At 48.4% G+C, this 14,409-nt stretch overlaps 1 protein-coding gene across 1 annotated transcript; it reads left to right on the top strand.

Moving 5' to 3' along the window:
- The first annotated feature begins 4,880 nt into the window (after nucleotides 1-4,880).
- Nucleotides 4,881-10,680, top strand: CST3 (cystatin C). Its single transcript, XM_067565348.1, has 3 exons — nucleotides 4,881-5,276; nucleotides 8,862-8,975; nucleotides 10,296-10,680. Exons 1-3 carry the CDS (start codon nucleotides 5,052-5,054, stop codon nucleotides 10,371-10,373), a joined length of 417 nt encoding a protein of 138 aa, XP_067421449.1. The 5' UTR covers nucleotides 4,881-5,051; the 3' UTR covers nucleotides 10,374-10,680.
- The last annotated feature ends 3,729 nt before the right edge of the window (nucleotides 10,681-14,409 follow it).

The following is a 14,409-nucleotide window of genomic DNA, read 5'->3' as shown; positions in this document are numbered from 1 at the left end:
CAGGGGTCCAGTTACCAGCCATTAGAAAGGTGGCAACCCTAGGCAGGGCTGTATCCTGACCAATGGTCAGCTGGTTGAGAGGAAGGTGCAAGACACCCTCAGGAGGCAGGGATAGGCCGACCTGCTCCCAGGGTAAGGTGTCCTTAAATCCCATTGAGTAGAGGTTTTATGCCCAGAAGAAGGAAGGTTTCTAGCCTTTCCAAAGATCTCTGGGTTGTTGTGGTTGTTTTTCTCTTTAATCTTTACCATTGTACCTCTGCCCATTATTATCCATATAAACATCCATTCCAGTCCTGGATTCCGCTAAGCTCAGTAATTGACAGTCTGTGATGCTCCTGAAACCACTTCTGTGAAACCATGTATCCATAATGTCCTGATTTTCCCCTGGGGACCTTGGACCCGGGGTGCAAGTGGCTTGGATCCTTTGAACAATTGGATGCAGGGTGAGATCCTCACCCCCAATCTGGCCTCTTTGCACTGTGGAAGTGGCCAGAATGGCCCTGGTTCCAGCTGGGGGAGGATTTCCCCCAGTGCAGGCACTGTAGAATACACTGTCTGCCCTTCAAGGATGGCCTCGCAGGCTCTGGCAGAGGGGGATGTGCCAGACTGGGGTTCAGGTGAGAAGAGCATGTTAAGGCAGGGCATGCTGCGAAGATTTGGAGCAGCGAAGATTTGGAGCAGCCTTAATTTAGATAGGCCCCCTCCTCCCGTCTGAATTCTGCTGGTAGCCCTGGAACAGGCCAGGATTGGGACAAAAAAAGCCCCCATCGTCCCACTCCCCCTAGCCCTGAGTTGTGTGTGAGCTTATGAAAATGTTACCCACAGTCCATGCGTTGAGGCACAAAACTTGATCTGCTTTGGCTGCTGGAATGCGGGAGTCAGCCAAACTGCCAGCCCAAGAAATGTGTGTCTGTGTGACTATATGGAGGGAGGGGTGCGCGCACATGTGTGTGTGTTTGGCTAGCACTCTGCTCCCTACTAATAATCACAACCCGTCGTTTGTCTCCAAAGAGTACAAAGATTAGAACTGAAGTTTTAATTGAAGCCTAAAACCATAATGATGCAAAAACCTTATCTGCCTGCTGAATATTTATGGATCATGTTCTGCCACGGTGACTCACAAAGAACCTATCGATTTCAGTGGGATTAGTCACAGAATAAGGTACCACTTAGCATTAGCCAGGATGGCACAAACTGGCCCTCTGGATTTTAAAATCCAGCCCCCTGAGTAATTAAAATTGAACAAGTGATTGCCTAGCAATCATTATGTCATAACATGTCAAGCCAAGCCAAGCATGTGAACCTCTGAACAACAGAGGCAGTGAACTAATGAATGCTATTCTCACTGCACACTGGTGCACAGGACAGCTGGGTAAGTGATTTGAGGAACTTATTTGTATTCATAGAGCACTTTGTGGCTACTGAGTCCACTGAATGCTCTGGTTTGTGGCTGGTCCGGTATTGCGCCAGCCCTTGTGGAGAAAACGTTCGGCTCCCTTAGGAATTTTAAGAGGCTGCCTCAGTAGCTCATCTGTCACCTTTGGTTTGTGTGTCTGACACTGAGTTGCCCCCGGCATCTCAGCCTCCCCTTCACCCCTCTGCCCCCCCTGAAAAGTGACAAATGAGCTACTGAGGCAGCCTCTTAAAATTCCTAAGAACACACACACTCCAGGAAGAACATTATAATTATATACACCTCCAAAAGGCATGCCACCGCCCTCCCCAATCATTCTTCAGCCTCACGCTTGCCATCCCTTCCGGCTGCTGTACATCCTGCCGCATTGCCTCAGAGGCTGGGTACCACTGCCAAAAGGTGGGGGGGGAGGAGGGGGCATGAATGCAATTGGCTCAGATGTATCTGCTCTCTGCAGACATTGGTCTGGCAAACACTCATTTCTGGCTCCTTAGTGGGAAATACAAGTGAGTGACAGAAACCAGCGTATCTTGAGGTCTACAAGGTCTACAGCTGCAGTTCCCACCCAGCCAGCCTCCCAGTGAAACGGAAGAGACTCTGGCCTATGTGGGGGCAGCAGATCAGGCCTGAAATAGGGGAAATAACATGCCTTTAAAACCCGCAGCAATGCCCAAATTTCCTTCCTTCTTTCTGCCACCTCCACACAGACTGCTTACCTAAACCGTTGCTGTCCCTGTGAATTGTGGGACCTCGGTGGCATCTCTCCTGTGATTCTCGGCATGGCTCCACAGTGCTAATGCGTGAGACATTCCCGTGAATGTCTTCATGCACTTTATCACACCAAAAGGAAATTGCCACAGTGAGCCCATCTCTGCCTCTCCAGGGAGCAAGTGTCCCATTGTGGTTTCCATCCGTAGCAGATTTCTCTCACCTCTGTGTCGGTTTAGCTCTGTTGGCTGGCGCTTGGCGTGGCAGAGCCGTAGCTCTCTGCCCATCATCTGTGTGGGAGGGGGAGTGCCACAGTGGCTTTTGTTGCCCTAATCCTATAAGCAGTTATGCAGGTGGCTGTATCATAAGAGCAAGTGACAATCCTGCCCAGAGAAAATATGCCTCCGATCGGCCCTTCATGCCAGACTCTATTACCCACCTGTTACATTTTCAAACAAGCACCTTTGTGTTTTCTCCCACGTTGCTTCTCACGTTTGGGAGGAGCGCCCCATAAAGCTACCTCATGTCCTCCTTTAAATCCCATCTCAAAACTTTCCTTTGTTAGAAAAAAAACCTAACAGCAATTAAGTGTGCTGAGACCACATGCCTGTCATGCTGACCAATATTGTCCCACTGTTTCCTTGCGCTTACCCGCTGGTCTGTCTGGATCCATTGCTGTCTTTTGTCCTATGTTGTGTGGCTGTATAGCAGCTAGCACAATGGGGGACCAGTCCATGATTGCAACTCAGTACAGTAATATAAATAATAAGCAGTAATGATGCTATTCCAAGATCGTAGCTTGGAAGCAAGCTAAGATGTTATGAAGGGCACGGAAACAGATGTTCCACCAGCGGCTCACTTCCCCCATGGAGCAAGGGGAGGACAAAGAATGAACAACTGACTTAGAGTCACAATCAGTTCCTTAATCTGCACTGCAGCAGTGCAGCAATGCACGTGCGCTACCCCATCTCCGGGTCAGATTGAAATTTCACAATCTACCCTTCTGTTGTTGGTGCAAATGGTGTCTAGGTGACTGCATTGTTTTGAAGCGGGGAAGGTACATTATGTACGGGAGGAGATAGGGAAGACAAGATTTCTGAAACTTAAACATGTTGGTTGAAAGGATCACCAGTGCTTCGAAACACCGGTTTTTTAGAGTAACCAAAATATCCTTGGTCTTTCCTTGCAGGGACTGTGGGGCACTTATTATTATGAATGATTTGATATCACTTGATTTTGGGTAAAAGTGAGGCATTTGAAATAGGTACCTTTTTTAATGGTGTCCTTGTGCTTCAATCTGTTTGGTTTTTTTTTTATCGTCATCACATACGGCCTCCCCTGATTGCATTATCCTCTTCTGGACAGTCACTGGGAGGAGGCTCTACATTATTTCTAGCACTGCATAAATACCTTAGGTCTGTATGGCCAAGCTTACAAACGTCTGAGAGACAAGGTGGGTGAGGTAGTATCTTTTATTGGACCAGCTTCTGTTGTGAGAGAGACAAGCTTTTGAGCTAACACAGAGCTCTTCTTCAGATCTGGGAAATTAACTCAGGGCTTGTCTACACTTACAGTCCCTTTGTAGTGCTTAGTGAAGACATACTTGTACCAAGGAAGATCGTCTCCCATCAGGATAGGTACTCCACCTTCCCCTACAATTGGTAGCTATGTTGGCAGGAAAAGTCCCCCGTCCACATAGCACTGTCTACATTGGGAGTTTGGTCGGTCAAACTGCGCCACTCAGGATTGCAGAATATTCTCCACACCCCTGATCGATGTAGTTATACCAACATAAATTTGTAGTGTAGACCAGGGCTCAAAAAAATGTCACTGCTAAATACTAGATTTGAACAGATTGTTTAGCGTAAGTAGTTAATGGCTATTTCAAGGGACCATTCTAGGTGAAGTGGCCTGTTAACACCCCTCCAGGGAGGAAAGGAAAGAGGGGAAGCAGTTGTGGGGGTTGTCAGTGGGTTACAGATTGTTATAATAAACCATACATCCAGTGTCTTTTTTCAGTCCACCCTTCCTTTCCTCCCTATAACTGGAGGGGTGTTAATGGGCCACTTCACCTTGAATGGTCCCTTGAAATATATGTTAACTACTTATGTTAAACAATCTGTTCAAATCTTGTATTTTAGCTGTGACACTTTGAGTTGGTTTCCCAGACCAGAAGAAGGGCTCGGTGTAACTGCAAAGCTTGTCTCTCTCACCAACCAAAGTTGGTTCAGTCACCTCCCTTGTCTCTCTAATATCCTGGGACCAACACAGCTACACCACCACTGCATACAAAAGCCAGACTCAGTTACACAATACATCTGAGGAAGTGGGTTTCTGCCCAGGAAAGCTTCTGCCCAAAGAAATGAGTTAGTCTTTAAGGTGCCACAGAACTCTAGTTACACACTGGATTGCTCTTAAAGGAGGCCGTGTTTCTCCACTGCCTTGCACCTATGTACAGTGGGCGGGAAATACTCCGAGGAGCAGCGGAATGGTTGTGTTTGACTCCCCCTGCAGTGGAGAAGCCCATTGAACGTGCTCCCAGGTCTGTTCGCAGCCCCACGGTGGCGCCTTGCGATTTGTACCCAAAGCAACAGGCAAGCGGCCGGCTGGCGGGGGTGCACTGGAAAGGGGAGAGGGGCGCTGACATCCACCCACCCAACCACCCCACGCGGGGACAGGCCGGGGAACGATTCACAGCCCAACTCCGGCCGGGGCGGCTCTGGGGGCTGAGCGGACGGGTGGGTTCCGGACCACACGGGGCTGGAGGCGGGGGCCGGCTGCGGTCATGTGGGCCGGGCAGGGCGGGTCCCTGCCCCCTGAGAGGTGGATATAGGGCGGGCGGCGCAGCGGCGGCCCCAGCAGCAGCCCTCGGGACCCCAGCAGCGGCGAGCGAGCCCAGCTGCCTCCCCCGCACCGTGCAGGACGGACGATGGCCGCGGCCGCCCCGTGGCTCTTGCTGGCCGCCCTGGCCCTGGCCGCCGGCGCGGCGCTGGCCGAAGACCGCCCCCGGCGGCTGCTGGGGGCCCCGCTGGAGGCCGAGGCGAACGAAGAGGGGGTGCAGCGGGCGCTGCGCTTCGCCATGAGCGAGTACAACAAGGCCAGCAACGACAAGTACCGCAGCCGGGTGGCCGAGGTCGTCCAGGCCCGCAAACAGGTCAGGGTCCCCCCCGCCCCATCTCCCATCGCGCCCCGCCAGCTGCTGCAGCGAGGGGAGGGTACCCGGGGAGCCCCCAGCCCGGCCGCCTGCATCCTCCCCCGCTCGCTGAGGCGGGCCCCGGGGGGAGCAGGGTAGGACACTGAATAGACAGCGACTGGGCTGCGCTCATGGCTGCTGAGAGGCGCGATTAATAAACCCCCTAGATCCGCTGCCCAGGGCCCGAGAAGAGCCCGGAGGGGGTCCTGCCTGTTAACCCGGCCCCGGGATGTGGCCCCTGTAGCAGAAGTGAAAAAGAAGCCCCAGCTGTGAAGGAGCGGCTGGTTCTCCACTCAGTTCATGGCACCGCCCTGTAACGCCCAGCGGGCTGCTCTTAGCTCAGCTTCACAGAGGCCCCTAAAGTTAGGGGGATTCCCCCTCCCTGCCACCCAAAGGCCAGGGAGAGAGAGGGAGAGGGCAGCTAGTTGTTGCAAATGTCACACAGCGCAAGCAAGAGATCCAAAAGGCCAGCTGAGCGGGTCCCGGAGAGTTTTCTTTCCACCCCTGTTTCCCCTCTCTCGGCTGGCACTGAGCGCATGGGGCTGGGTGAGGCAAGTAGGCTTCACCTGGTAACCAACGTGCTGCATGTGAAGACAGTGGTGTACAGAGGAGGAGCGGGCCATGCCCTCTGGCACCAGCCTGGGGGGTGCCAGCCAGACACTCCTCTGAGGAGCCGCTCCTCCCCGCTGACATCCCCACTGGCCATGCTGACCTGGCCACTCTGCCCCCGCGCTGGGTGCAATGAGGGAGCCGCGGGGACCTCGGCTGCGCAGGGGCCAGGCAGTCATCCTCCTGCCCTCCCTTCGCCCCCCCAGCGCCAGGCAGCCTGGGGGCATGTGCCCATCACTCCCGTCCCCACCAGAGGGCCCGGGTTGGCACAGCCACCAGGAATGTCAGGTGGGTGGCTGCTCTGCAGAGGGTCCAGCTGGCGGCCCCCCCCCCTTGCTGATGCCTGGGGGCACGGCCCCATCAGTACACCACTGCCACCGCACCCACCTCCCACCCAGTGAGAGGGGGAGAGCGGGAAATGGGCCCACAAACCCCACCTGTGGGGTGCTGCTGCCAACAGGGGGAAACGGGGTGTGTGCACATCATGTATTGGCCCCTGGTGCTGGAGACCCATGCTATGCCAACGTGCAAAGATTCCTTCTCCCACTTATTTGCTTCATTCACTCTTTATTCCATTGTTGCTGTAGGCTTTCCTCCTCAGTCATGCTTTTCTAGGGGCCACCTCTCTTACTAATCAAGCATTGTGCAGTGGGGCTTTAAAATCCCCCCCTTCCCCCACTGTTTTAGAGAACTCTTGTGAAGGCACTAAACTACTTGAGAATTAAAGGCTTGTCTCCCCTACAAAAGTAGGCTCACTTAAGTTAGGCTGACTTACAGCCACCACAGTAATTAAATCAGTTGGGGGTGTCTACAATACCCTCCTGCTGCTGCTGGTGCATGCCCTCCCTAGGAGCCCTTGTGCCCATTAAAGTAGGGCACTGTGGAGCGCCGCCAGCCCCATGGAGCTCACTGCTAGAGCCGCCACAGCCCCAGCTGTGAGCCTTGTCCCTTTCATAGCAGCTGTCTGGTTCTCTCTATCAGCCACTTGCAGGGCTCGCAGTTGCAGGGTGCCCAGGGAGGGGTTGACAGCCAGCTGGAGACCAAATGTGAAATAATAGCAGCTGTGAAGCTGATAATGTCAGTGTCCCTGCTGGTAGGCTTCCTGCTGTGACATTAAGCTCCTGGGCTCACAGCTCTGCCTGTCAGCCCCCCCCCCCCCCCCCCTCTCCCGCTGCTTCCTGGTGAAGGATTGGGGTGGAGACAGTAAACAAGTGGGAGGGTGAGAGTTAGGGGAACTGAACCAAAACTTTAGACTGTTTTTCTGCATCATAAAGAAAAAAAATGCCACAAACCCTTCCCTCCTCCCCTTCCTCTTCTGCAGGACATTTTTGGAGGCTGATATGATGCTTAGTGGCCTTGCCACAATTCCATCAATGCTTAAGAAGAAAAATGACTGGTTGCTTAAATAATGCCTAGCTCTTACCATAGTGCTTTTCATTAGTAGATCTCAAAACTCTTTACAAAGAAGGTCAGTTGCATTATCCCCATTTTACAGCTGGGGAAACGGAGGCCCAGGGCAGTGAAGTGGCTTCTGCAAGCTGGCCAGTGGCAAAGTAGGGAATAGAACCCAGGTCTGAGTCCTAGTCCAGTGCTCTAGCCCCTAGTCCACATTGCTCCTCCAAATGGTGTGAGGAAGCCTGTGCATCACTTTGAAACTGAAATTGGAGGAGCTTAGCAGTTACTATGTTTTCTAATTCATGTTATGGTAATGCCCAAAGACCCTGATGGTGATTGCCTAGCATGATGGATTTCTCCCACTGTACAAATACAGAGACAATACCAATGATCCAAAGAAGCAAGGCCTGTGAAAGGAGGATGAAAAGGATGCAACAGACATAGGAAGTGATCAGGGTTAGGGTAGGCCTGTACTGTGTTAATTCCACAATGGTTTTCTAACCTATGAAGTCTCCTCAGCTGCTCTTCTGCCTTGTTAGTTCATTTTCTATCAACACTTTAAATAGACTGCCCTCAACTGTCTATCAGTTGTGTCGGTTTTTTTTTTTTTTTTACTATCCTCGCTTGCCATTTCAAATGGTTCGCTTGGGCAGTTCTCATCAGGCGGAGAATGAGACCCTCATTCTGCAAAGCACTCGAGCACCTGCTTTCGTTTCATTGAAGTCTCCTCTCGAGTGTTGACAACCATCCTCATGACGTTTAGCTCAAGTTATGGGATATTTGGTGTTTTTCTTAAAGCCCCAGGTCTTAGAGTCATGTAATTACATGAATTTCAGCTTTCAATTTTGTTTGTGGGGGCGGTGGGGGAAGCAAGTTTCAAGCCCTCACAGTTGCAGAGAAAAGCTTGACAGGGCGTTCCTTGAAGGCTCAAAACCTAGAAGGCAAACAGAATTTAAAAGCTGGGTTATTTTTAGACAATCATGATTTTGGGGACTTGACTAGTGATTTTTCTCCCCCCTTCTACCCTTCGGTATTGGCAATGCTACCGTTGATGAACTAAAGAAGCATGAGTAAGCTGCTTCAGTTCCTTTTTAATGTACCTATTAGTGTACAGCTTTTTAAACCAGTAAACAAAGCTATCTCATGCCATGAATCATCACCTTGGGTTTTGTTTTCTGGCCTGTAAAGGATGTTGAGTACTTTTAATTGCCACACAGAATCCATGTTTGGTTTTAGTAACTTGTGCTATCTGCTTTTCCAGTGTCACTCATTTATTCTTTGCACCTCTCTTCATACAAGACACTTTTCTTTACTACTTATTGCGGTAGCACCTCGAGGCCACCCCTGAGATTAAATTGTGCTTGGTGCTGTACCTACACATAGGAAAAGACTGCCTGCCATGAAGAACTCAGTCCTAGACTAGCAACATAACCACAGAACACACTTTCCTCTTAGTCTGTCTCACACCAACCCTCTCTGCAAATCAGTGTCCTGTAATGCTTTTATCAGTGCTGTAAACGAGCTTTTCCCCTCATTGTATAGATTGTGTCTGGAATCAAGTACTATCTGGATGTTAAGGTTGGTCGGACAACTTGCACGAAGTCAGATTCGGAAGATAAGGAGTGTGCATTTCATGAAGGACCAGAGTTGGCTAAGGTACGGCATAGAAAAAGATGCTAACGCTCTGGGTTATTTTAACCATCTATATAACTTGTATTGAGGTATGAACTAGATACCCCAGATCTCATCTGGGGCCCCACTGTGTTAGACATAGTACAGACACAGAATGAGACCGTCTCTGTGGCACTTGCAGTCCTAAATGGAAGAGACAGATAAAAGGTGGGAGAAAAGTTCTATTAACCCCATTTCACAGATGGGGAACTGATGTACAGAGTGGAAGTGACCTTACACAAGGTCACACAAGTCTGTGACAGAGCTGGGAATATAACCCAGATCTCCTGGCTATCACGCCAGATCATACTCCTCTGTTCACATTGTTCAGTGGCACTTGGAGAAGAAGTTTCAGTGCCAAACTTATTAGAGGCTCATTTTGTCCCTGAGGTCTACAAACAGGTTAATAGTGGCAAAGGTTGGATGCTATGGGAGTCTATATATGACAGTTGTGACAGAGTTTCAGGGAATCCCAGTTCTCTGCACAGAAATAATGTAATTCAGTGAGGAATGTTGGCTGATTTCAGATCAACCCCTTACTGACTAAACTGAGCCACACAATGTGCCTAATCAGAATCCAGTCTTTTTAATAATGTTACAGCATCAGTCCTGACTTCATAACTATGGGTCTAGATTCAGATGTGCCTGCATGCACACTTATTGCGATTGTGCATGCACACATGCTGCTAATGGCACAGCTCGCAGGTAACGCGTGTGCAGTTACCTGAGTTATGCATGCTGCAGTGATACATGCATTAATGAGTTAGCTGCAGTGATGGGTATTTTTAGATATATACGCAGGCTAGCCCTATTTTGAAAAGCTCCCTCAAAACTTCAGCCAACTTTCAAACAGGAGCCTAACAGCAGGCTCCCAGGGTACATCTACACTGCAATTAGGTATCTGCGGCTAGCCAGTGCCTGCTGATTTGGGTTCGCACAGCTTGGGCTAAGGGGCTGTAGGTGCAGTGTAGACTTTCGGGCTTAAGCTGGAGTCTGAGCCCTGGAGTGGGAGCCTCCCACCTCACAGGATCCCAGAGCCCAGGCTCCAGTCAACCCTGAATGTCTACACTGCAATTAAACAGCCCCTTAGCCTGAGCCAGCTGCAAGTATCTAATTGAAGTACAGACACTCTTAGAGGATCTAACCTGATCTTCAGAAAAACCTTTTCAGTTCTGCAATAGGCTGCTGACACCCCCCCTCCCCCCCCCAGAGAGTCCATATTTGCATCCCTTGTATGAAAAGTTCCATGACATCTGCATTTGATATTTGTAAACTGACTCTTCCCCCCCACCCCTTTCTCCTCAGCATGTCACTTGCAGCTTCGTCGTGTACACTGTTCCTTGGCTAAACCGAATTAGCCTACTGGAAAATAACTGCCAATAAGCACCTGTTTGTTCCGGCACACGGCGGCAACCAGTTGTTGGAAGTTTGCTGGGTTTTTTTAAGACAATCTGAATACCTTCTGGAAATGGACTGCTGTTAACTCAAATGCTTATGTATACTTGTGCTGTGCAAATAAAGCTATATAACCTCTCTTTGAAGCACAATAGAACGTTGTTTCTAAGCTATAATTACTTTATTCTGCCAATCTTTCCTTTCAAATAAAAGGTTAACTTGTCAACATCACAGGTTTTGAGAAACGTTTGTGTCCTTGTTAGAGTGACTGACAGAATTAAAATGAATCATTCAGCGCTGTAGCATGTAGTCATTTTGTCATGAGTGTGTGTTAGAAGCCTTTGAATGGATGTGTTGCTAATTAAAGGGAGGAGTTTTCACAGGAGCTAACATTGCAAAGCAGCTGCTTTGCAAATTCCCCAGGCAGCTCTGCCTGTGTCACTCAGCCCTGACCGATAGCACTCATGCTATTTGCCCTGGATTTTGCTGCACCAGTTGTGTGGTGGGGTTTTGTTGTACACAGAGGGTGGTGTGGGGAAGTTGAGAGATCCTACCGATAGCACCCACATAATCCAGGCTTAGATTATGGTGGTACGATGAACAGATCCCTCTTTTCAGACTACGGGCTCGCTGACCAGAATTTTGGCTTTAAATGAAAAAAGCCAATCTAGCTGTGAGGAACACTCGTCATGTTTTCAAGGGTTAACTGAGGCACTGCGATCTTTCTGCCTGAGTCTGCTGAGAGCCTGGAACAATAGCTCAAGAGGTGTGGACTGCCTCAAATCCAGAAGGAACTAAGCCCAAGGAGCCTGGCAAAGCTCATGGGCATTTTCAAGCCCCACCAAAGGTTGAGCCTAGTTTCAATTGCCCCGGGGTGCTCAGAGAACATGCACAATCTACTGGGAGGGGTGACTCATGGGTGGAGCTTTTCTTAAGGGTGGATTTTTGTTATTTTAAAGTGCCAACATCATGTTGCACCCCCCTCCCAGCCCCTGTATATACCATGAGCTTCAGTGCACTATGAACACCTAGACACATGGATCAGGTATCCCAAAAGCAGTAGTCTGAGCTCCCAGCATTTGTAATGGTTAAACAGGCTTTAACTTGAAACATGATGCCATTTTTCCCCCAGTGATTTCGGTTGGTGTTGTTGGAAGTACAACTTGAGGGAGGAGCAACTGTTTTCAGAGAATCGGTCCCAGTGTGAGAAGGCAACAGACAAAACACATGCACCTGCAGATGTGCACAAGTGTTTGCAGGATAGTAGATAAGATAGACAATACTAGATGAGGATGGTAACATCATTGATGATGCAGAAGTGTTAAATACAGAACAGAAGCATTTATTTAGAAGGAAGGATGTACATGTCTCTCACAAGGATGATTAAGCATGTTCCAGTCCCTTAGTAAACAAGGAGGATGTTAAACCATATCTACTGGGGATGACCATTTTTAAATGGCTGCATAACTTGTACCCAAGAGTCCAAAAAGAGTGAGCTGAGGAAATCTCAGGTCCCTCATGTTAGTAGTCTTTTATTATTATACATATAAAAAAACCAATGTTTTATAAACCTTGGAATTCCAGGGAAGTACTAGAAAACTGGAAGAGTGCTAATGTTTTGCAAATATTCAAAAAGGGGCAAGCGGGAGGACTCAGATAATTATAGGCCAGTTAACCTGACATCAATCCCAGGCAAAATAATAGAAAAGCTGACATGGAATTAAATTGATAATAGGAATATAATTAAGGCCAGTCAGAGCCTTACAGAAAATAGATCTTATCAAAGAAACTTGATTTTATTTTTGATGAGATTACAAGTTTAGTGGCTAAAAGGTAACTGTAAATGCAACTATAAAGATCACTGCTGATAAAATTTGCAGATGGCACAAAGATTGGCAGGAGGAGAACAGGGCAGACATACAAAGCGATCAGGACCAGTTGGTAACCAGGACTCATTCAAACAAAGTGTGTTTTAATACAGGCAAATGGAAGTTACATGTCTAGGAACATGGAATTCAGGCCAGGCCTACAGAACAGGGGACTGCAGCCTGGAAAGAAGGGGCTGGAAAGGAGGTCACAGTGAACATGCAACTCACCAGGTCCTCCCAGGGTGATGCTGTGGCTAAAAGGAGTAATGCAATCCTTGGCTAAACAGGCAGGAGTGAGTAGAAATAGAGAGTGGATTGTACATCTGTATAGGGTATTTGAGAGTCCCTACTGATACTTGGTACAGTTCTGGTGTCCACCTTTTAAAAAAAAAAAAAAAAAAGATGTTGAAAATTGGAGGGAGTGCAGAAAGGAGCCACAAAAGTGATTTGAGGGCATGAGAAAGTGCCTTACAGTGAGAGGCCTCAAGAATCCAGTCCGTTTAGCTTGTCAAAAGGAAGTTTGAAAGGTGACTTGATTACAGTGTACAGGTACTTTTATTGGTAGCAAATACCACATACTAAAAGGGCTCTAATTTAGCAGAGATAGGCAGAATGAGAACCAGTGGCTTAAAGCTGAAGCCAGACCACTTAAAATCAGAAACAAGGCACACATTTTTAACAGGGGGGGGGGGGGGGGGTGAGCATTGGAACAAACTATGGAGGGAAATAGTAGATTCTATGTCTCTGTGTTTTTACATCAAGGCTAGATGCCTTTCTGGAAGATATTCTTCAGTCAAACCCCAGTTATTGGGCTCAATACGGGGTAACTCCGTGAACTATAATAGCTTATGTTATACAGGTGGTCAGACTAGATGATCCAATGGTCCATTCTGGTCTTAACCCTATGAAGGTTATAATTCACATGTGTATGCTCTATTCCTTTCCTCCCCTTTCCCACCTGGAGCTTTCAAAATTACTCCAACATCATGGTTAGGGTGACCAGATCGCAAATGTGAAAAATCAAGACAGGGAGTGTGTGTATGTGGGGCAGGGGGGAAACAGGCACCTATATAAGAAAAAGCCCCATCTATCAGGACTGGCTCTATAAAATCAGTTCATCTGGTCACCCTAATCATGGTATCTCTGGAACCTAGATAGGGCAGACTATAGTGCATGGAGTGTGACTGGAGGTGTTGAACAAATAGGAAAAGCTGATATACAGCAAGTGTAAGTGAAGAGCTTTTTGTTTCCCCTTATTTCCTGCAAATGCATTGCTCTTGTCTTCATAAGAATCAGCCAGGGGTGCATGTGCACACATGTTAGAGAGAGGAGGAGTGAATCTGTGTCTCTACACAGCTCTGCTTTCACCATTAAGTTACCAGGCTGCGTTTCTGAACGGAATACAGAGTTTGTTAGAATAGATAAAATAGACACTTATTGGTAAAGGCCCCAATGTAGCAGAACTTGTGGGTTCTTATTGATTGTATTTTCACAATGAAATCCCAGCAACCAATTTGCAGTTACTCTGACTTTCAGGGACAGAAGTTGGTGAATGGGGAGTACAATGGTTTTTCATACCAAATAATACTGTGGGTTGCTTGCCTGGATATAAAGAGAAGAAATACACCCTTATATTTCAATACACTATTGGGAAAATCCTGCTGAAGTCAGTCTTCTCTCACACAGCCCCCCCAGCCATGTATTTGATAGGAGTGGCTTGTCTCAGTTTCCCTTTGTGTCAGTTTAGAGATTTAGCACTTGGCCTCCCTATACAGCTCTAGCCCTCTGGCTGGTCATTTGAGTCCTTCCCCAGACAGGGGTAGTAAGACCACACACTAAAGTCCTATGATGGACTAGTATCTTCCTCTCCCATCTTCATTAGGGAAAAGCAAAGGAAATTAAAACAGGACAAAAATAAAGTCCAACAGTCTTTTAGTAGCACCTCCCTGAATCTGGGGCTTCAGCAAGCACCATTCCCTTCTCTCTAAGGGTACCAGCCCAGATCTCTGTGTTGGGCTATCAAAGGCTGTTATAAGTATTTTGCTGCCTTCCCAGGCTGCTCCCTACCTCTCATAACCTTGCCTAGATCCTTCTACCAGGATTTTGCCTTCCTCTGATCCAGTAGCACACCATCACAGCAACTTTCAGCCCACTAC

The sequence above is a fragment of the Emydura macquarii genome, unplaced genomic scaffold, assembly GCF_026122565.2.
Source record: "Emydura macquarii macquarii isolate MOO-44397 ecotype Brisbane River unplaced genomic scaffold, CSIRO-AGI_Emac_v2 contig_2676, whole genome shotgun sequence".
Classification (NCBI taxonomy): Eukaryota; Metazoa; Chordata; order Testudines; family Chelidae; genus Emydura; species Emydura macquarii.
Note: the sequence above shows the minus strand (reverse complement) of the source record. Positions and strands in the feature narration are given on the sequence as shown.